The sequence below is a fragment of the Falco rusticolus genome, chromosome 5 (assembly GCF_015220075.1).
Source record: "Falco rusticolus isolate bFalRus1 chromosome 5, bFalRus1.pri, whole genome shotgun sequence".
Classification (NCBI taxonomy): domain Eukaryota; kingdom Metazoa; phylum Chordata; class Aves; order Falconiformes; family Falconidae; genus Falco; species Falco rusticolus.
Window position 1 is genome coordinate 36,382,358 of NC_051191.1, and position 22,899 is coordinate 36,405,256.

Sequence of the window (22,899 nt, forward strand, 5' to 3'; positions counted from 1 at the left end):
AAGGTGATCTCATGGTCAAGGTGGTTTAATGCTACCCTAGAGAAATCAGGGTTTTTTTTCCTTTTCTCAGCAATACAGTTGTGCTGTGAAGAGTCATTTCACGGGATTGGGGGGGGGGGCGCGGGGGGGGGGAGAGAATTTCCACAGATGGCTACTTGATTTTCTGTGGAAACTGTTGAGAACCTGGGGTCACACTTGCAGAAATGCTGAGCATCTGCAGCTGTTGCTGAAAGTGCCAGTAGTTGTGCTTTGGACTTAGAAGCTGTTAGATACTACAAACTATTGTGAGACCTAAAGGCATGGATATCTCAAATTGCTCACTGAAAATTGTCATACTTTGACCTAGATGTTCCTATGTTTCCTTTCCTCATCTGTAAAATCAGGATAACAGTAATCAATGTTCTTGCTGGGGACAGTATCTGTTTGCTAGTGTTTGGGAGGCAATCTTAGGCTGTGGTGATATGCAGTACAAAAGTTCAGGAGGAAATTAATGATTTTATCTCTGCAACACAACTTGAATACTTTGTAGTATGTCATGAGCATTGAACAAGAATAAAACAAAGTGTGGTGTAGCTGCTTATTAAGAGCTTGTCAGCATGGGGGGATTCATTTCACACTGAGCTGTGTTTGCTGCTTACAAAAAGGCTTTCATCCACCAGACACAATTAATAGCCCAGGATAACTGACAAAATACTGCTGGGTTCACACTTACTCAGTTTGAAAATGTAATAACTTTGTGTGCAATATCATAGCCTTTGCATCCCCATGACTCTGGCTTGAAACTTTGAGCTCTTTCCACCATTTTGGTTCCTTCTGTCTTCTTTTTGGAACAATAATGGACTGTCTTCTTTAGTACTGGTAATTTTTTTTTAGAGCAGTTTCATAATAACTATATCAATAGTCAAATCTCAAACTGCAGACATTGTACAGTGGTTGGCACATAACCTCAGGGATTTATAAGGCAACCTAGAGTGTAAAACCATAGAATTAAAAAATAAAGTTCATCAAAGTGTTACTTTAAAATTTTAACAAGATACTAACTCGTGAAACAAATCCAAAGAATTCAAGTAAATATGGAACAGTTGTATAAAGTACAGTTGACCCGTGGCAGGACAGTGTGAGAAACAAGCTCTGAAAATAAGAAAAAAGGACATGGACCTGTTGAAGCAAGTCCAGAGGAAGGCCACGAAGATGATCATAGGGCTGGATCACCTCTCTTATGAAGACAGGCTGAGAGAGCTGGGGTTGTTCAGCCTGGAGAAGAGGAGGCTCTGAGGACACTTTATAGCAGCCTTCTAGTAGTTAAAGGGGGCTTATAAGAAAGATGAGGACAGGCTTTTTACAGGGGCCTGTAGCGACAGGTCAAGGGGTAACGGTGTAAACTTAAAAGATGGTAGGTAGATTTAGATTAGAAATTAGGAAGAAACTCTTTACTGTGAGGGTGATGAGTCACCTAGAACAGGTTGCCCAGAGAAGCTGTGGCTGCCCCATCCCTGGAAGTGTTCAAGGCCAGGCTGGATGGGGCTGTGAGCAGCCTGGTCTAGTGGAAGGTGTCTCTGCCCATAGCAGGGGGGTTAGAACTAGATGATCTGTAAGGTCCCTTCCAACCTAAACCATTCAATGATTCTATGAAAATTACATGTCTTAAAAAAAGTAAATTGCTATTCTTTAAATTGCAACATAGACGTTTCCTGAAAGTGTGCTGTTTCAGACAAGTTTCTAAAAGTCCATTTACATCTGTCTTCTGCATTTGAAATATGGCCATTTAGCAGTTCTTAAACTGTTCCTTTGGACATTGAAAGGCTTTTTGGCCAGGGCAGCCAAGGTTAACAAGATCTGTTAGAATATTGTGTTGGGTATGTCATTATTAATACACCTTGTGGTTACTGTAGGTGAAGATGTGTCATTTTCCATCAAAGAGAAGAATTATGAGCTGCTAAAGTAACTGACATTAGAGTTTTGTAGGTGATCCTCCACTATGGGTAGCTTTTTAGGTGATTGTCGTTTAGGCATTGGAGCCTAATAGAAATCTACCTTCTGTGAATGAATGCGGAGCCCTCAGTACACAGAGCAGAAATGGCTTGGGGCGGTAGAAGAGCCCTACAAGTGCAAAACCCATTAGTGCTTTCAGGAGAGCTCAGAGCCTTATACCGCGTGGCAAGGTTTTAACATTAGCACACTCTTGTTAACAACAGTCCCAGAAGTCAGTCTGTTCTGTGTTCACCACATGGGCTGCCTCCTGGCCAGAGCAGCTGTAGGGGACGTACTTCATGAAGGCAGAGAGCAGTTGTCTAAAAATGTATCTTTCATCACCCCTGAATTCTGAGCCCACTGCTTACCGTATCAGATCTTCAGTGCAGTCTTCTGTCAGCAAATGGATGAACCCTCCAAAACAATACATTCAGTGAAGGTGCTCCGAGAAACAGTCCTCTGGAAGCAGTCAGTGATCACTGTCTTCCTCTGGGGTAGTTAACTGCTTCCTATGCAACCAGAAGGCAAGCAAAATTGGTAAGCAGATTTCCTGGGCAAGGGAAGCTTGTTGAATACTTTTGCACAAGTCAGTAAAGAATTGCAATTACTGGCATTGTAGAGCAGAGCATACTTGTAACCATGATGGACAGATAGAAAATTCAAAGTTGCATCAGGTACCTCCTAGAGGTGAGTTAGGTGTGCAAGGAGAGGCCTGGTGGGGATTTTACTAATGTGACCGTTGCTGGAATTGTGGGAGAAAGTCCACGATGCTTAAGGCCTAGTATCAGTATAGAGGAGCGAGTTGACTCATCAAAAGAGGCACATGTTTACTTCAGAGGAAGCAGCGTGTCACAATGAAGCAAGCATCCGTGCGATGTGAGCCACATCTGTGCAGGTGTGGTAACTGTGTATCAGCCCAATGGCGTGCGTGGCCACTACCCACACCATCTCTTATGGTGAAGTAGATTCCTCCTCCTCACCCAGGAAGCATTATCATCCTGTCTCTGCCTTAAGCACCGAATGAGACTGGAGTGGATGTAAAGAATGCAGACTGGCCCACTCTAGATATTTTGCCATAGCAGCTCTGTTGGGCAGGGATATAGTAAAACATGATTTATGATGGACAGAAATACTCTGGCAAAAGATCGGCATTAGTAGTTGTGCTGAAAGGTTCTACTGACAGAAAGTCTTCTTTCTGTGTTGTAGCTACACAACATAGGTTGCTGGACCTGTGTACTGCGATACCTTCGCGTGGTTCAGCCCAGGCCTAACCTAGAATTCAGACATATCAGGTTAAATTCACTTTGCACCAGTCACCTTAATTCTGGCATTTTCTAATTTTTGAGGAGTATGCAGTCTTACTAATATGCTGCTGATGATTGTATTCATGCATGTATAATTTAGGGAAGGGGAGGAATATCATACGGGTAAATAATGTGTATGAAGTTTTGATTTATGGACAGAATTAAGAATTAGCCCATCTGCATGTCTGGAATTAAAAACAGATACTTGTACGTATTCTTTATTACAGCTCCATCCAGTAGAAAACCAGGAGACCCTCTGGTTATTTCTGATATCAAGAAAGGAAGTGTTGCTCACAGGTAAGGCATTCAAGCTCCCATGAGAAATCCGTTTCCAGTGTGTAGCCAGCCAGACTCACGTTAAACAGAGGGAGCTTGTAAGAGACTGTGCTCTTTTTTTTGTGAAAAACAGTCACAAATGAAAAGTCCAGCATATTAAGAAATAATTGTTTTTAAAAATCCATCTCATTTCTATAGTAATGTCCATACCATCTAAGATACCTTGCTTTAATGTTACTAGCATGTCATGTAAGCTTTTTTGCTTGTTCACAGAACGGGGACGCTGGAACTGGGTGATAAGTTGCTTGCAATAGATAACGTTCGACTTGACAATTGCTCAATGGAAGATGCTGTCCAGATCCTTCAGCACTGTGAGGACCTTGTAAAGTTAAAGATCCGCAAAGATGAAGATAATTCCGGTATTAGCAATAAGCCTCTTGTAGATTGTTGTGTATTTTCAGGATTTTTAGAACACAGAGTTGTTCTTTTGCACTTAAATTTTTTTCTAAACGTGGCTGATTTTTGCTAATGCTAATCAGAAAATGTCACACTAAAAAGAATTGTAATGGTATATAAAGTTTTAAATTTTCTCAGTGACTATATTGCCTGTAGGAGCTGCACTGGACAATGAGGTCTTCAGTTTTCTGGAAAGGCAATTTCCACTCAGGTGCAGCCATATAAGATTGATCTTATCTCAGCATATTGACATTTTCTCTGCTTTTAAGATTGGGATCATGGTTAGCAAAGCATAGGTCCGTGGGCCTCAGTTCTCCAGCAGAGTGGTGAAGTGCATGCTTTATCCATAAACTTACGAACTTGACTTCACTATGACTGTTCACACGCTTGAAGGTAAGTAGTACTTGACACTGTGCTGGATGGCTGACGGAGGAGCCATGTGTGATCAGCCCAGTGAAAGTAATGTAACGGAGCTGTGATCATATTGCACACCTACATCTATTAATATTCCTGGATCTTTCCCATTATGGATTCCTTAAAAGCAGAATTTCTACCTGGAGATAATAGAGTTCTGTTATGCATTCTAGTGGCAGTTAGGCAATTATAACTATCATCACTGCTAGGTTTTATTTTACAGTGTTACGCAAAAGCGTGAACTGTAGATTCATTTGTCTTAAGCTTTATACTATCTCACAGCAAAAAGGCACAGCCTGCCGCACTTTATTATTTCAAATCAAGTGCAACTCTTGATATGGTATTTAGACTTCTGCTAGAATGCTCTTTATCTTAATTGCTTTTGAAAGCAAACAGAAAGTATCTTCTCAGTATGATCAGTACAAAGCAAAGGTGGATGCATTTAGCACCTTGTGCAAATTGGCTTTGATCCAGCAAAGTGAACGGCTGCTGCTTGGCAGGGTATTGTGGTTAGGTCCCTGCAGGTGGGGAGGTGGTACCCATAATTGGTCCATCTTGGACACAGGCTCGCCAAACTGGCCATGGGCTGGACATCCAAAGGGGCACCCGACTGACAATTGCTTTGCAAAACTGAGCAAACCAGATACATTATGAAGAGTAGACTGCAACTGCCCTTGGCAGTTGACGTGAGATGTGCCTGTAGAAGGAAGTTTGAGGTTTCTCCTGCACAAGACGGTGTCTGTCTTTTAAGTGTTTGTGGCACCTGGGATTCCCCCTTCCCCTCATTTGGAAGATTTCTCATTAATAACCCTGCAGAGAAATTACCAACAGACTATAGAAGAGGGATGTGAGTTAGAGCCATGTAAAAGAAGTATTAACTTCTCCCATACTTTTAAATATTGTGCGTTTGTCCTGTATGTGTCATGTCATCCCCCGACTCCTCCTCACCTTGGGGACTTAATATTTTTCTAGGGCAGCTTCCATTTCCATTGGCATTGATATACATTTTCTGTTGCTGTCACTGAAATGTGCATTTCAGTGTCCATTCATGTTCCGTAACATCTTTGCTCTCTTAGGTATTGCACACCATGGTGGCTGGTACAGGTTTTGGTCTCAGGGGAATTCTTATTCCATGGTTTTCCTTTACACATTCACATTTCTTATTTTACAGTTACATCGTATATCTATATCAAGATTCTCACACAACTATAGTGTCTTATCCAGACATGGTTGGTGTAACTGAACAGATTCAAATGTAAATGGGCAGCTACTCAGAGACCTACTGAACAAAATTATCTATACAAATGGTTCTTTTAAGAGTTGACCAAGTGTCAAGGTGTAGTTGAAAGTATTTATAGCAGGTACTTTGAATTATTTCAGGTATATTTCAGGTACTTTGAAATCCTAAGTGAATGAATGCCTCCTGAAATGCTGAAGAAAAATTATTTTTAAAAACAGTGGCAAAACAGTAGCAAAGATGCAGCAAAAAGTGTACCTCAGTTAAAATATTTTTTTGTTTATTTGCCATTAGTTTATTTATGAAAGTCTGTTTTCACAAAGGGAAAAGAGGTACTTCTCAAACTCAACAGAAAATAATCATCAATAAATACCCCAAGAAAAGAAAATTGTGATGCTAACAGATGAGTGGGCGTGGAGCACTCCAAAACAGTTTCTAAATCACAGAATGAGATTAAGATTTAAACTCTTCTTAATTTTGCATGGCATGCTTTTTTGAGGAAGAGATGGCAAGGAGCAGGGGTTCTTCCTCCCTAGGTACTTGTTTCCATGTTGTCTTTCAAATTCTTTCTGTTTAGAATGATTTTTATGTATTTCTAGCTTCTAGCTCTTCTTCCTGCCTTCCACTTTTCCTTCCTTTACTGTCTTTCCAACTCCTCCCTTCTCCAGGCAGTTGTGTGTGTCTCAGAGCCGCCAGGGCAGGTGAGGCCAGCAGCAGGGTTGTACATGCTGTATGCTTCCCCAGACAGTGCTGCTCTTTGCCCTTCTGTCTGTGTTGATCAGACGTTACTCTGAAGAGCAGGAGGCTGGTGGACAGAGCAGAGGTGCTACAGCAGAGGGGCTACTGTCATTAAGTGTGGGTTTCCAAGAATTATCCACAGTTACATCATGAGAAAACAAAGATGGAAAATCTCAAAAACATGAGACCCGAAACGATGGTAGTCGGATTATATTTCCTCTTCAGGTGGAAGTATGTTTTCAGACTTTTTCTCTTTTCTTCTTTCCCTGTCAGCTTCCCAAATCAAGGGCAATTTTATCTCCTGATTAACCTCATGGCTACCGCCCTCTTTTGAATATCTGAGTTCTTCGTTTTCATGGCAAAACTGGCCTTCGTTGTGAATCCAGGCCACATGCATGCCATGCTCTTGGATAGCTCACATTGCTGCTGCCTGGAAAGAGCACCGGAGAGAACAGCATAGCGATTTGACATTTATCGCATTCTGCCATTAATTTTCTTAACTATGCCTAACCAGAAGTCAGACATAATGGACCGGTCTCCTTTCCAGTCATTCACTAAGATCAATAAACTTCCAGCTCTCATGTGGCAGGGCTGCTGTATGATTAATAACTTCTTACTCACTTACTGTTGATACTGGAGAACCATCAGTATTGTGTTGACCCTTAGCAAATACTGGCTATTACATTTTCTATTAGCTTCGTGGATTACTTGTCATCCTTCAGTTGAAGTCCTGTACCATGTCAACGCCACACTTGTGTAAACGTTGTCAAGCATTAGGTCCCAGGGGATCTGTTGTTGTTCCATAAATGCTCTAGAAAGCAAGCCAAAGCTGCCACTCTTCTGCTGTGCAGTGGCAGCTTACGTGATAGCCCGCTGTGTGCCGGCCAGAGGCTCCCAGTGGGGTCTTGGGAGTAAGGTGCTTCTGGAAAGAGCATGTCAGATAAAGTGTAGTTGATGTGAACTAGGCCAGAATGCTGATGATAATGCCCCAGGTAGGAATACAAGGCCAGCACTGGGCATGAAAATTCCAGTATTTTTTGCTGAATAAACGCCACTAATTCTTCTCTCTGTTGACTCTGTATGTGTACCATTTTCTTTGTGGATAGCTAGGGGGAAATAGGAGGGAAGCTAAAGGGCTAAGTTTTCAGCAAATTGAAAGCAACAAAGTAGCTCCAAAGATAACCAGTGTGTTGCCAGCTCTGCTTACAGGTACCACATTCAGCATTAAAATAAAGCAACCTTTTGAACATTTGCTAGTGATGCAGATAACCTTTTTTCCTTTTAAGGTTTTTCTATCTACAGGAACAGAAATGGGAACATGTGAATTTTCTAACTTGTCCCATGTTAGTTCTAGTAACATACATGGAATGTGCATCCTAGACATTTTCCACACTCACTGAGCTGTTCAAAATGTCATTAGCCACTGATCTAGGAAGAGTGACCCCCCCAGGCCAGACATCCTGGCTGAATACCAATATCATAAAATGGGTGAGGGAGCATTTGTTCTTTTGATCTGAGGAGAAATCTGGTGGGTTACATTTTGAAATATCCCTTCACAACTCAAAGATACTGCAGTTGATTGCTCTCCTGCTGTGATATTTTTTTATAGTATGTAAAGAGCATGCACTGTATAAATACAGGAGCCTTTCTTGTTGCTACAACACCTGTTGGGTATTGTTTATGGAAAATACATTTTATTTAAGCTTACCCGGTGATACATTCCTCTCCATTTCTGATGATTGTTTGGAGAGACCAGAATTTCAAAACAATGCAAATTACTTCGTGCAATATAACGAAATCAATTCTAATGGAGTTATTATTCAACTTAGCTGATAATTCAGAAAATAGACGCTATTTCTGATTCTGTTACAAAAGCTTAAAACTTGTCTATCAAAAACATGGGATATATTTCAGGTTCTCTTTGTAAGAGAGCTCCTCATCTTATAATGACTAATGACTTTTCCCACGATTCTTTTAAGGAAGTTTGGTTTGAATACTTTTGAATTATCTTTGGTTCTAAATACCTTCCATTCAGTTCAAGAAACAGATGAGTACCGTTATTTATACAATTTTAATAACTTGTCTGTTCTCTAATACTGTGCCCTTGCAGCAAAGGCGGCCAGCAGCCTCCTGGGCTGCATCAGGCAGAGCGGTGCCAGCAGGCTGAGGGAGGTGATCCTTCCCCTCTGCTCAGCACTGGTGAGACACGCCTGGTGTGCTGGGCCCAGTCCTGGGCTCCCCAGTACGAGAGAGACACGAACATAGTGGATCAGGTCTAGCAAAGGGCCACAAGGATGATGAAGGGCTAGAGCATCTCTCCTATGAGGAAAGGCTGGGAGAGCTGGGACAGTTTAGCCTGGAGAATAAAAGGCTAATATAACGTAATATATACATATAATAAAAATATATACATTATTATTATATATATGTATATAAATAACTGAAGGGAGGATGTAAAGCAGATGGAGCCAGGCTCTTTTCAGTAGTGCCCAGTGACAAAACAAGAAGCAATGGTTACAAAATGAAACACAGGAGGTTCTTCCTGAATATCAGGAAACACTTTTTCACTGTGAGAGTGACCAAGCGCTGGCACAGGTTAACCAAAGATGTTGTGGAGCCTCCATCCTTGGAGATATTCAAAAGCCATCTGGACACGGTCCTGGGCAACCAGCTTGGGCAGGGGGGGTGGATGAGATGAGCTCCAGAGGTCCCTTCCAACCTCAACCATTCTGTGATTCTGTAACAAAATAGCTTGAAGTGACATTTTAATATGAAAGATGATACAAAGATTTTAAACAGAGTAAAATTTAGTCTTAATAGGATGAGGGGAGTTTTTCTATTGATTTCAATGTAATCAGGTTTTTGGCAATTAAAAAAACCTGCACAACAGGGATTTTTTTTTCTTTTCAAAATAATCCAGTAGAATATAATTAAGAAGTGTATGTGAAATATAATCCTTTGAAAATGTTGTTTGATTACCATCACTAGACTGAATGTGCTATTTTTTTCATTCCCTCTTTCATAAGAAACCAATTGCATCCCCTTGGCATTTATTGCAGATGAGCAGGAGAGCTCTGGAGCAATTATTTACACTGTTGAGCTCAAGCGCTATGGTGGGCCTCTTGGAATTACAATCTCTGGTACTGAAGAGCCATTTGATCCCATAATCATTTCCAGCCTTACAAAAGGAGGATTAGCTGAAAGGTAACCTGGAAAACAAATTATTTTTCAATGTTCTTTTTGTCAAGATAAAGATTTATTTGTTTACCTGAAGATGCTAATTTTCATGGTTTAGCAATTTGGTTTTTATAATTCTTCAAATCTGAGTTTATAATCTTTTTGCTGGTGTTTTTTGATCATTGCCAAGTTCAGGAGCATGAGCAGTATCTTAATAGGATGTTCTTGTGCATAGTATACAACACAGAGCCAAGGATTGTGGTCCTTATTCTAAATCACCTAGGAAAGACTCCTCAATCAACTAGTCAGTCACAGGAACATTTTAGCAGCCTTTAAAAAGCAATAGCCTTGTACAGTACAATAGGCTTTTCGCATGTCTAGGTTTATCTGAACTTATTGTATACATGCATTGCATCTGTATGTGCACTTGCATGCACCATAGCAAGCATTATCCGGGGAGCAGAAATGCGCCTCGTGGTAAGTGATGGATAGAGAATAATGATAATGCTGAGGTCTTCTATTGCCTGTTATTTCTAAGATAGGTGGAGTTATTGCAACTGGTGCCTTTGGTGTTAGTTTCAAAGAGAACTTACAGCACACAAGACATGATACTGTGCACAGCCAGAATAAACAGTGCATTTACACAAAGAGAATCTATTTTCTTCTCTCAATGTGATCCATCCTGAAAGCCCCATTGGTGAAATAGCTAGTTATATGCTCACACTGCCATTGTCTGTTCTGTTGTGAGACTTCTAGAAACTTGACTCATTTCAGAACTTACTGAGCTGTCTGAGATTGCTCTTAAACAGGTGGGCTGCAATGAATATCATCCATAGGTGATTAACTCAACTGCTGCAGAAACACAGAAATCCACATCTCCATGCCTCAGCTCTGCTGTTGTCACTACAACAAAGGTGACTTGCTTTAAGCGTTTCTAGCAAAAGAATTACTCTGTAACACAGCTATAAAAGCAAAATGAAAGACAGGAAGATGAGACTTTCATGCTCCAAATATGCAAAGAAATTGCCTTTGTTGCTTTTTATGCTCTCTTCTCAATGTTTTACTTCTCTCTCTCAATGTAGGACTGGAGCAATTCACATAGGAGACAGAATCCTAGCAATAAATAGTAGCAGTCTGAAAGGAAAACCTTTGAGTGAAGCCATTCATTTATTACAGATGGCAGGAGAAACTGTCACCTTGAAAATCAAGAAGCAGACAGATGGTGAGTATGGCCAAGAGTAGCATCAGTGGTCTCTAATGCATGTGTTGTTACAGATTAACAAGCATTTAGGCCATGCCTGGAAAAGCATCAATGTCAGTAGTCGGAAGCATATTCCTAGAACTGCAGCAAAAGAATGACCACCACCACTCTTTTTTTTTTTTTTTACAATCCTGTTCAGCTACCAGTCCCAAGAAATTTTCTGTCCCTGTGGGTCACATAAGTGAACTGAGCGATGCTGAAGATGAAACCTCTGCTGCACAGAAATCTGGCAAACTCTCAGACTTCTATTCCACTACAGTCCCAAGTGTTGACAGTGCAGTAGAGTCGTGGGATGGCTCTGGTATTGATACCAGCTTTGGAAATCAAGGTACCATCAAGAATGCATTCGATATTCAAAGCAGAAATTATTGCCTTCATGGTTGACCTTCCTTTGCCTTAAAGAGAACTTTATCTGTACCAGCATTAAACCTTGTACTCTGTAATGTGCTGATGTCTTATTATGACCACACTCCTCACTGGGCAGTGTGATTTCTTACACTTGGCTGGCCTCAGATTCATTCTTTCATGGCAATGTGGTGTGTTATGAAGCATTTATCAATACATTAACAGGTTTTTGTTAGCTTTACTGACATCTGAATAGCCCAGTCCATAGCTCATCCACAACTAAATGAGTTTATCCTTCAAGTACAGATCAGTGCAAGACATAGAACACACTGAAGATGTTCATGAATTTGATGCCCATATGCAGTAATTTTTAACTGACAACAGATTTATTATAAACTGCTGAAGGAGGAATGTTAGGTGTTGCTTATGATTTGTAAGTCTTTTGCTTCTTCCTCATTCCTGCAGCATTAACATCTAATTTCAGCTCTCAAAAACAACCATTCTATTTAAAGACATGGTTTTCCTTAATGATAAATTTTGTACTTGTTTGACTTTTTTTAGATAGGATTTTCAAATAATCTCATTTTAATTTGTAAGTCTCATTTATTCAGGCAGTGAGGGACACAGGCATCTTGTAATATTCTGGATAACAAGAAATATATAACTTCCACACAGCTTCAGTGTTTTGTTTAACTCTTTAAAACATTTATTTCCATAATAAAACGGGTATTCCTACTCTCTGGCAGGTATTTGGATGGGTAGATACTTACCTTGATTTTTTTCTCGCTCACTCCAGTTGCACACATTCTTTCAATTTTATTTCTCTGTTTCTTCGTGTTGCTTTTCAGGAGCATGGGTAGCAGCTCCTGGACAGCTGGTTTGTTACCCTTACACAGAGAACTGAAACAAGCCTCTGCCCAGCAGATTTCCCATGTAGACTGAAGTTCTGTGCTGATTACTTCATTGCTGTTCTCTAATGTGTCTGCTCAGTGATAACAGTGGCAGTTTCTTCTGGAAAGCAGAACACTTCCTTTGAAATCTGCTGAGCTACCCGAGATCAAGTAGCAGCTGATGTCACTACTAGTGGCCATTTTTTTCTGTTCGTTAATTTTTAAGTATTTCTTAGCCTTACTGTATATATTTAGCATCAAAACTTATTTAAACAAGACAGTCTCAATGCATTTAACTATAACTCCTGTTTTCTACATTTTATTTTTAATTTACTGTCACATAGAACATTTTATTTAGTACTCAATGGTATTGGGCTATATTCCCCTGTGTAATTTGTATTTCACTGGAATTAGAGTTGGGATTAATTTTTCCCCTTTTCTCTTTTCAGCTGTTTTGGTTAGTTTATCAGAATAAGTCAAGTTAGTTTTTCTTCTGGTATTTTTAAGTTCTAAGGAGAAGGATTGCTGAAAAAGTACCAAAATGAAAGTTTTCATTTCCTGGATGAATTGGTGATATTTGGAGCAAATTGCTCAACTGTGGAAAGGAACAAAGCCCTTTGCTTTCAGAAGTCCTGATGGTTCAGATACGATGCCAGAACTAAACCAGTATCTCAAAGCAGATTTTTTATTGACTCCTTTGAAAAATCAGCCCAGACTTGGCTGGCTACATGACACTTCTGCTAAACAGCCTGAGTGTAATCAGATTTGCGCCTTATCCCTTGCTGTGGTACTAATGTGACCCACATTTCTATTAAAGTTCATTCTGTCTTGACCTGTCAAGTTGAGTTTGGCTTCTCTCCAAACTTTTCTTGGCATAAGCACAGGCTAAGCAAGTTGAGGAGTCTGGGGAATGTTTCTGGAGCACCAGATAATGCTTTATCCTATTAGTTACTAATTTAACGCTGGTGAGCAGTCTTTTCTCTCCTTGAATTAATACCCCAGTTTGTGCCTTTGTCTATTGTGTCTGCCTTACAAATCTGGAGCCTTCCCCACACGGCAGTCACATTTTCATGACCAAAACCCTTCCTAGAATCTGAGAGTACATTAACGACTGCCAATTAGCTGGAAAATGCACACAAGTCTGTAGTTATGTGGGATTTGAGGGATACAGGTCTAGACTGATTTATGGAAGCAAACTGCTCTCTCTAAAGAGATGATGGCAGTGATATTTGTTAGTCATCAACAAAATAGAACTTCTCAATCCAATATGCACTCAGAAAACACCAACAATAGAGCTAGAAAAAGAATATGTCAAGATGAAATACATACATAGCAGCTCTACCATAATGGATTTTGTTTACCAGATCAGCATCAGCTTGTGACAAGTCAATCCATGTGTTCTTCCTGATACATTACTTGGAAGCCAGACTGTCTGGTTCCTACTTGGAATTCAAATTACACTTAATTCAGTTATAGAAATACTATTGAACTAATACCAGTTCTGCTTGTATGATAAAAGCGCCCAGAAATAAACTCTTCAGATATAAAGGCTGTCTGATGCCACTTACACAGCCTTGAGATACCTGGAAATGGCTGGTAGAGGAATCACTTCCTGTGAGGTGAACGTTCCAAGGGTATAATTAGTCCTAGGCATGTGTGCCCACCATGTGATGGGCCTTTTCCCCATTGTCGGAGTCCTAGCGAAAACCAGTAGCTCTTAAGTGCAAGTCCCACTTCCACAAAGGAGCAAGCACACAGAGATTCCCGTGTTGGCCTTTGTGCAGGGCAGCTCAGGCTGTGACAGCACAGTCTTGTGTTTGTATTAACAGTGCCTCAGTGTTATTGCCTCAGTGGTGCCGAGACAGCTGCCCTCCTTCCTGTTCTGGCATTACTCCGGTTAGTGGTCACTCAGGAGCCTCTGCACCATGCCAACTTTTGCATCTAGGTAGCTGTTCTGCAGGTTGGTGGTATTGTGCATAATTGACACTAATAAGTCACTTAATTTTTGGCTGCATTGCTTCCAAACTTGAGAAAGTTACCAGGAGGAGGAAAAACCTTTCTTGCTAGTCATCTGAAAAGTCAAGTTGATGGGTTTTTTTAATGCATCCTTCCAAACTCTTTTTTCAATAGGTCAGAAGTGCAATTTTCTTAATAGCTTAGATTTAACTTTGGACATGTTGCACATGACCACGTATCACATCCATAACACGTGATTTATTCACTGGTATTCAATGTATGATGTCAAATTGGAAATCGATGAATTGTGAAGATATCTAGAACTAAATATCAGAAGGAGCTGAGATGTAAACAGTGTTAGATATATTTAAGATTTTGCTTTCAATGGACTTCCACAGAAGCTCTAGAGCACACCTAATTCCAGGCATAGTTTAGGTCATAAATAATCTGACTGCTACTGCCCCAAAAAAGGTAACAATCGTAAGTCCTCATCCAAGTTCTAGAGAACCCAGCTTCAGAGATTTGCTTTTCTGTCATTACAACATATACAGTGCCATGAATGTATAATTCATCTTTTTAGGACACAGCTATCAGGCTTCAGGATACAGCTTCAATGCCTATGAATGGAGGAGTTCTAAACAGACTAGTTTGTCCCCTCCAAGCAAACCACGAAACCACCCATTTCATGATGCAGGGCTGAGCGATGACGAATGGGACCGTCCTACTGCAAGCAGGTAAGTTCCCATGCGAGCTTCTGTTTTCTGATTTGCAGCTGCAGTAGTGCCTCAAAAGTGAACACTTACTGTCTGGAATGAAATTACGTTTTTCTAACGCAGCCGTAACAGCTCTTCCTTTAAATATGACATACAGTATTTCATGAAGCTTACTAGGGTAGATTAGTGATGTTTATGGAAGATCATGATTTATTTTGAGTTACTTCAGACAAAAACCCACAGCCTTTATCTCTTAAGAATAAACAAACAAAAAACTATGGCGTTCCCCTGGGTAAACTTCAGAAAAACCCTGCTCGGTTTTCCACTCCACAAAAATAAACCTACAAATGAAGTGGCTAAAGACAACTGGTATGTTAATCTTTTGTCTTCCATGAAACCTCTTCATTTTGATTTGAGCAAAGAAGCAGAAATTACAGTCTGCTTCCATAAATGCTTGAGACATCTGCAGTGATTCAGTTGGAGAACAAAGTGATCCAGGCAGAAGTATCTTGTCCAAAGCTATGGTAGTTTGCTATGCATTCATTCCTCCTCTTACAAGAAGTAAATCTCCTTTTCAGTGAATTGCTCTGCAGGCAAAAGAACTTCCTGAGGGAAAAATGCTTAGCTGACAATGCTTGGAGATAATGAAAGACTTTTATTCTCTATTCTAAGGATGATCCGGCAGTGGAACCACTGCAGAGACTTGGGTAGTTCCTGCCAAAGAACAGTTCTTCCGAAGACAAGGGAAGACAGGCATCACAGTTGGAAAGATTTCTGTGCTCTTTGTACCCATCCTCAGGACTTGCAAACATGCATGCCCTTCATTAGAAATACAGTTTCCTGGTGTAGCAGCACAACAAGCCTGAAATCCCAGTCTGTGAGAAATTAAAGTTTAGTACTAAAGAAAACCTTTTTGGTTCCTGTATAAATATACTGGATAAGTAAATCCATAAGGTCCAGTCTGTTACTTTTGAAATACAAATCAAGGCAAAACTTTAGTGCCAGTGCTGCTTTTCAGAATCTGAATGACAGATCCTCTGATACAGTATATTGCCCAGTGGCATTTTGTCTGGAGACAAGTCTGGCAAGATGATAGCTAAGATCTGGGCAAGGGTGAACCCACGGTCTGTATCCAGCTCCTTTGATCCCTACTGGCCCGAAGCATACTAGAAGTTTTCATAGGCTAGTGGTGGACAATATTTAATAAAGGAAATGACCATAGTTTTCTTCATACTTCCCGATCTTGGTAAGTTAATAGCTTTAATTCAATAGCAGCATCTTTATCCACAGTTAAAACCCATGTTTTGTTTCCCAGGTGAGATGCAGTCATAGATTCAGAGCACCTGCTGGTTTTGCAGTTACATAATAATACGCTACAAAGTTGATAAGCAGTGAACTGGGAAACTGGATTGTAAAATACAGAATCTTCTAAATGAAAAGCATGTATTTACTACAATTTTAAAGCACTGTTCAACAGAAAGTATGCACATTAAAGACTCTTGTTCTACTTGTCAATGTGACTTACACCTGAGAGTTATGGCACAAATTAAAATAATTATTATTTTAAGCCCGTAAAATGGATTATGCCACACCTGATGTTTTCCTATACCGAGTGCTGGAGTATTTGAGAAGGGCATGTCTGGTTTTGTAGGCTGTTACAGGAATCCTCAGAAAACCACCTCTTCTCTGCCTCTAGCTAAGCAACTTTTCTTCTTCTCTGACACTAAAAAGTAATTTTTTCTTACCTTTATTTTGTGTAGCACAGCTTCGAAGAATATGTGGCAACAGAAGGAGGCAGAGACACTGGGAGAGAATCAAGAAAACCATCTAAAGCAAACTTCTGTAGAAAGAGCAGGGGGAGAGAGCATCAGGGGTATGAAGAAAGAGAGCAAGATGTGGAAAGGTGCCTCTGGTGGGCAAAGAAAAAGTGGAGGACAGCTGGAAGAGTGGAATACTGCCAGGTAAGAGAACAAAGAATAAGATCCAGCTGGGCGGGGGCAGGGGAAGAAAGGAAAACAGTTGAAATGAGATAAAGGAGAAAAACAGGGTGAAAGCAGAAAACACATCATTAACATGCCATTCAGTGACAATGAAATTTCAGTTGGCAAGCTAACGAAACCAGAGAGCTTAAACGTCTCTGTAGCCTGGTGTCTACCAATCACTGGCAAGTAGAACAAGTCTTAGTTTCTGCTCCAGGGAAAATTTTTTGAACATTGTAACAGTACTTAAAGGAATGAGTCCGCCAGATCCTAGAACATCCTACCACCTCCTGAACTGAAAAAAAAAAAATTGTTCGTATGACATTAAGCACCAAATCATAGGCACCTGTGTCTTCATATCTGTCCCTCTACCTCTCCTTCAGCGTTTTTATGCATCTAGATTTCTGATGTCTCTTTGAATAAGAATCAGAAAAACAAATATATTCTCAAACAGTATTTCACATGACATAAAATCAATCTCTCAGGTTATAGGAAAAAAAGCCATCTAGATGAGAAATTATTTTGGTACCTTTTTTTTTTTCTGATGCGGTAGCTGAGCTACAAATCAGTTTATTCACATGGCTGTAATGGAAATGCAAAAGTTGAGCATTTCACACACCAGGAGACAAGGCTCAGAGAAAAGGCAAAAGTGGTGAGGGCAGAAAAAGAAATTGCTTGAGCTAACAAGAGGTCCAGACATACAGGCCTCATGATTTCAGATTTCACAGAAGTCAGAGAAGAAATGGACCTCCAGTTCTAGGAAATGCAGTCTTTGCTGTCACAGACAATCGTTTCAAATAATCCTGTTCATTCACGCAAGTTCCATTTTATATTATAATATTAGTATGCAATCTAAAGAAAGGTATTATAATGGATAAATTAGTCTACGTTTAGCATTGGCTGTTAAAACAACTACTCAGGTTTAGTGAAAGAGCCAATTTCAGAAGTCAAGGATCTTTCTAAAGCCATGTTTTAAATACTTTCTTATCTTGCCTGGGAGGAATTGCATCTGTGGTATCAGGGTGGGGATTATCACCACTGCTGTACCTATTGCAATATCTGGGAAGAGACACTGATACTAGGTGGAGAATCATTGCAATAAGGGATTGAAACGGCTGGCTGTTGTCTGCTTGACTGATCGTAGCTGTAAGCAAGCGTCTCTGAGGCAGAGTATGCTGTGTGTGAAGCAGTCAAGCTGTCCTCTGTTGTGCTGGGTTGTTCTCCTACTTAAAAACTTTTCTATTAACAGTGTTACCTTCATGCTGTTCTCAGTAATACATTGTCAAGCAAGGCCTTAGATGCTTCCATAATAGCCTTTGCTCTGGTTATGTGCTGTTAAGCACCACTAGCTGCACTTGTGGGCAGCTGCTCCAAAGTAACAGCTTGCTGCCACCAGAAGGGCAATTTCTCGTTTTCCTTCCTCATCCTCCCCCTGTACCTTTCACATAATCAGCCCCCTCCCATGCAGCAGCTCGGATGCTTGTGTGAAGCCTCGTTGAGCTGATTGCCCTTACTAAGACAGCAAAAGACTCGTGCTTCCTCCACACACACGCATCTGCTGTAATGGTGGTGTTTTGGGATGTGTTGCTGCAGTCCAGAGTTGCTGTTTTTATCAGACCTCTCTTGCTGGGCAACTTCATCAGCATCGCTGTCACCAACATCTTGTTCAGGAGTGCTAGTAATATGGCTTCAGTGCGTTTATGAAATATCAGAGAGCTAAGTCTCCATGCAAGACAGTTGCATCCCTGGAAATTTCTCTGTGCTTGTGTACGAAACGACTGGGGCAGTTTATATGACGGCAGTCAGGTGGGCTTCAGTTGATAACAGTAAGTGCAGCTTAGGCTGAAGGAATCGGGTAAAAAGCACCACATCCCTCTGCTGCAAAATGCTGTTTGAGGGTTCTTTTCATATTCCCTGCAAGAAGTCTGTGAGGTTGAAAGGTTTTATTGCAAACATCTGTTGCACGGAGCAGCTCTGCACACAGCTGTTGGTGTGTTAATTTTCATAGGGAGGTCCCGGTTTCAATCCAGTAAAAAGGTGTATTGAATTGTTCTTGGAATCCGTTTATCTCCTTACTGAATAACTTGACCCTCAGATCCTGCCAGCTGCTAGCGACTGCCAGGTTATGAGAAGACTTGTCTGTCGTGTGCTCTGCTTGTCCATCCAGCCTCTCCTGATCAGCAGCTCTTCCCCACTCTCCTGCCGTAACGTTCTGTCATTCAAGTTGCAATCTGTGGCAAGGCATGTGTGTAAGATATATTTTCTGAGGGACAAAAAGTCCACATTTTTTTAACCTCTCATTGTAAATCTAGCTTCGCAGGTACCCACGATAACACCGAGGCTGACCAGGAGGAAAATTTCTGGTCTCAGGCTCTGGAGGATTTAGAGACCTGTGGCCAGTCAGGAATTCTGAGGGAACTAGAGGTAGAACAATCTTAACCTTTCTTTCCAATTGTAGAGAAATATAATGGTTTTGGTTTGGTTTACATTCATTTTATTTTCTCCTTTTTTTCTTTTAAGTTGCACTAATCACACCAACTCATTTAAAAGCTTTAACCCCTCTCCACAGGACAAGGCTGACAGGCGTCTGTGTTTGAGAAACATGACTCTCTTGGTACCTACCCTTTACCTTTATATTTTTGCTTGTGCAGCTGCCTCCCCCACCCCTAACCAGAGCTGTTTTCTTTTGTACAATGCAACCAAAATTCTAGAAACATATTCACCACAGAGCTTTTGACTTGCAGCTTCTGCTGTGCATAACCATTGATGCTGTCTGCAGAGGCAGCAAATGGCACAGAACTTCTTATGTGGGCATAACCTTCCCGCAGCAATGCATCCCATTCTCTGACAGACGCTTTATGCAGCTTTTCTTAGCATGTTGTAGATTTTCTTTTAAATGGAAACTTAATTTGATTAAGATGAACATAAAAGAAAATCAGCTTTTCAAAACGTTTACATATAATCTTACCGCTCTGCAAAAAAAAAGCTGCCAATGTGAGGAATGTTCGTTATACAGTGGTTTCTTCACTATGTAACCAATTTTCACATTTCATCCTGAAGTTAATTCCTAACCATACTTTGTGTTACATTGTGAAAGGGGGTAGTGGGGGAAGGGAACAGAGGCAGAGTAACTTTGAGTCTTTATTTTTCTAATCACCTTTTCTCTAAATTGTCTAATCAGAACAATAAAGATTATACTGCCACTTAAAGCTACAGAGTGAAAGGTCCTAAAATATTTTCTTTTATGTTCTTTTAAATTCCTGGAGCTGCAAAACTGGCAGAATCTCATTTTCATTTTTATGTTATATGAAGTCCTTTAGCAGCCAGGAGGAATGTGAGTGGCATAACTGGGTGAAAGTTTTTCAGTACAGATTAATTTACTCCCTCAGATTTATGGCTTTTGTATTGCATGTACGGGTAGCAAAATGTGATTCTCATCTATTTGTTATTGCAAACCAGACAAATGCAGGAGAAAATGTTATACTGGTTTAATTCCATAGTTAGATATGGTTCAGTACCACAGGCTTCTCTTGCAATTTTCAGTATTCAGAGCACAATAAAAGGATATGGAAATAGATAATTCCAAAATGGAAATAGATCATTCATGCTGACCAGAATTCAGTTACTTCTACACATTGAATTTTCCTCAGCTTTTCACAAAAGTGAAATTCAGAACTGCAGGTGCTGTATCATTTATAGCATTGCGTTGTTGCACAACCCCCAGCTCTGAAAAGAAAGCAAGACTCATTCGGTATGACAGGATGCCGAGAATGGCGATGCCTCTATTTTATGAAGTGCCACTGCGTAGTCAAGGACTCCTTACCGTTTTTCATTTCAAGGTCTTCAGCCAAAGAGCAAAGAAGACTGTTGTTTGCCAAGTCCTCTGGATGCTTCTGCTCTGTCAAGCAGTAGTATCAGTCCTTACTGAGCACAAGAGAGACTGCTTAAGGCTACAGTATGTTATCTTGTAGTGAAATTAGTGCTGGAGCTGGGAGAAAGAAGGATGACAGACATGCTCGCTGGTCAGAAGCAAACACTTACGTGCCTGCTTTCCCCATACTTTTTCCCCCTTCCTTTTTACTTCTCATTTTCTAGCAGGCTGCCTGCATCCTGTCCCACTCCGAGTTCAGGTTATGGCCTTTTAATTTCCCTTTCCACTTGTTCATCGGCACCAGGGAGAATAAGCAGGAAATTCAGTGTATCCTACCCCAGCAGTGGCACTTCTGTATGGTGACTGCGCTGAAGTGCATTTGCCTCCCATTCCCCAGAGCAGAAAGTCTTTCACAAGGAAGAAGGCTCCTTGCTGTGCACGGGCACTTTTCACAGCAATCCGTTCCACCCAGTGGATGGGATGACTCCCGTCCTCATCTTTCAAGATTTCACCCTCCATGTATTCCTCCATCTAACATAAAAGGCTAGCTTTTACTGAGATTAAAAAACCAGCAGTAAGACAGGGGCTGGTGTCTCTGAAGTATTAGTGCCAAGTTGAGGCAGTTACTCTTGCACTTAGATGTTATGCACAGTTTCTTTCCAGGCAGCGAGCTTACCGGCACTGAGCTTTCCCCAGCCTGGGCGGTATCTGGGCATGCCCTTTGCCAGTGCTGGCTCTAGAGCTGCCTGCATATTCTGCTGACTCACATTTTTTTACCTTGCACGCACAGTCTGAATTGTAAATGCCTTCCTGTAGCTCAAATTCCAAAAAATGCCGTTGTGCCGCAATTTAAATGTCATTTTATTTACATGTAAAATATTTTTAAAACAAGCAATTATACTACACACTCTTCAGTCTGCCAGGGGACTAGCTTACAAGCATAGCCATTCTAGTGCTCGGTATTTTAGTTTGAAATGCCATCTGAAAACTTTTGCCCATAGGGTTCTGTTACTGTTGTGTTTTGTTGTGGTCCTTTATTTTATAGTGACTTGCAAGCAGATTGAACATCTATCCTCTTGCCTTTTGCTGTGCCCTGAGTGATTGTGTTTTAACAAATAATAGAGATGTTTTTCTTAATGTTACGAATTAACCACTTATTTAATGCACATTCTGTGTTAAAAAATAACCTGTTCATTAATACTTCAGGCCACAATTATGTCAGGAAGTACAATGAGTTTGAATCACGAAAACCCACAACCTCGTAACCAGCTGGGAAGACAGGCCAGCTTCCAGGAAAGAAGTACTGTAAGGCCACATTACAGTCAAGCTACTCGTAGCAACACATTGCCATCAGATGTGGGGAGAAAGTCCATGGCTTTGAGAAAAATTAAGCAAGAAATGAAAGAAATCATGTCACCAACTCCTGTGGAGTTACACAAGGTCTGTAATTTTTCTTCTGACAGCTTTGAAATAATATATTCAGCATAGGGAATCTAATTATATGGCAGTACAGTAAGCACTTTTTATAATGATGCCACAGATGTAATTTTGGGGCCACACGTATTAGCTCTTACAAACACATTAATGATACATCCTTGTGGGGGAAACAAACAAATAACATGCATCTTTGTCTACTATTTTGTTTTACAATAAATTCTCAAAAGAGACTGCTCTTTTGCAAGGAGCATCAACTGGTAATTTGAATTAACAATACCAATAACTCATCTCTGCAAAATGTGTTCATTAAGAAAGCAAAGTTTAATTTCTAGAAAATACATTTATTTAGGCTATTACTCAGGAGAGTTTGGGGCTCCCGTTGGTCCTTTTCCAAGTTAACACTCATTTTGAATCAAATTCATGAGATCCGATGTACATGATACAGAACGTTATTTCAGATTAGCAGTTCCTTCTCTTCTGATTCCTTTGTTCTAAAAAGGATAAATAATCTTCAGTCTATGCAACTTTTTTCTGCTCAAGACTGTGGAAGTCAACGTGGTGATATGAAGGTGGCTCTGCACCCCGAGGAAGTACTGGATAAAGTATTTTTAGATACTGCTGGTTTAAATTTCAAGTCCAGTGAGGCCATAACAGCAACCAGTTTCCAAAACTTTGGGGGACATTATAATGCTCTTCTTGACGGGAACGAGTGTCCCATCTCCTATACCCATCCTCCTAAAGGTCTGAGATCTTCCCAGAGAGGAGGCAGAAGCACAGAGAAATTGCATTAAGAGGTCACATGACGTCATTCTTAAAGAGAGTTGACTTGCTTTCTAGTCCCCGTGCATTTGACCGAGTTTAGTTTGTAGTTCAC

At 40.6% G+C, this 22,899-nt stretch overlaps 1 protein-coding gene across 11 annotated transcripts in view; it reads left to right on the forward strand.

Moving 5' to 3' along the window:
- Nucleotides 1–22,899, forward strand: part of GRIP1 (glutamate receptor interacting protein 1) — a 330,769-nt gene that overhangs the window by 297,193 nt on the left and 10,677 nt on the right. For 7 of the 11 annotated variants that reach the window (XM_037389516.1, XM_037389520.1, XM_037389512.1 and 4 more), the window contains 10 exons: nucleotides 3,503–3,572; nucleotides 3,825–3,970; nucleotides 9,456–9,600; nucleotides 10,656–10,795; nucleotides 10,974–11,162; nucleotides 14,606–14,759; nucleotides 16,499–16,699; nucleotides 19,030–19,141; nucleotides 19,287–19,331; nucleotides 21,795–22,028. In XM_037389516.1, coding sequence (XP_037245413.1) covers nucleotides 3,503–3,572; nucleotides 3,825–3,970; nucleotides 9,456–9,600; nucleotides 10,656–10,795; nucleotides 10,974–11,162; nucleotides 14,606–14,759; nucleotides 16,499–16,699; nucleotides 19,030–19,141; nucleotides 19,287–19,331; nucleotides 21,795–22,028 — 1,436 coding nt within the window. The remainder of the gene's footprint in view (nucleotides 1–3,502; nucleotides 3,573–3,824; nucleotides 3,971–9,455; nucleotides 9,601–10,655; nucleotides 10,796–10,973; nucleotides 11,163–14,605; nucleotides 14,760–16,498; nucleotides 16,700–19,029; nucleotides 19,142–19,286; nucleotides 19,332–21,794; nucleotides 22,029–22,899) is intronic. The other 4 variants (XM_037389521.1, XM_037389514.1, XM_037389523.1 and 1 more) reach the window with 2 other exon arrangements.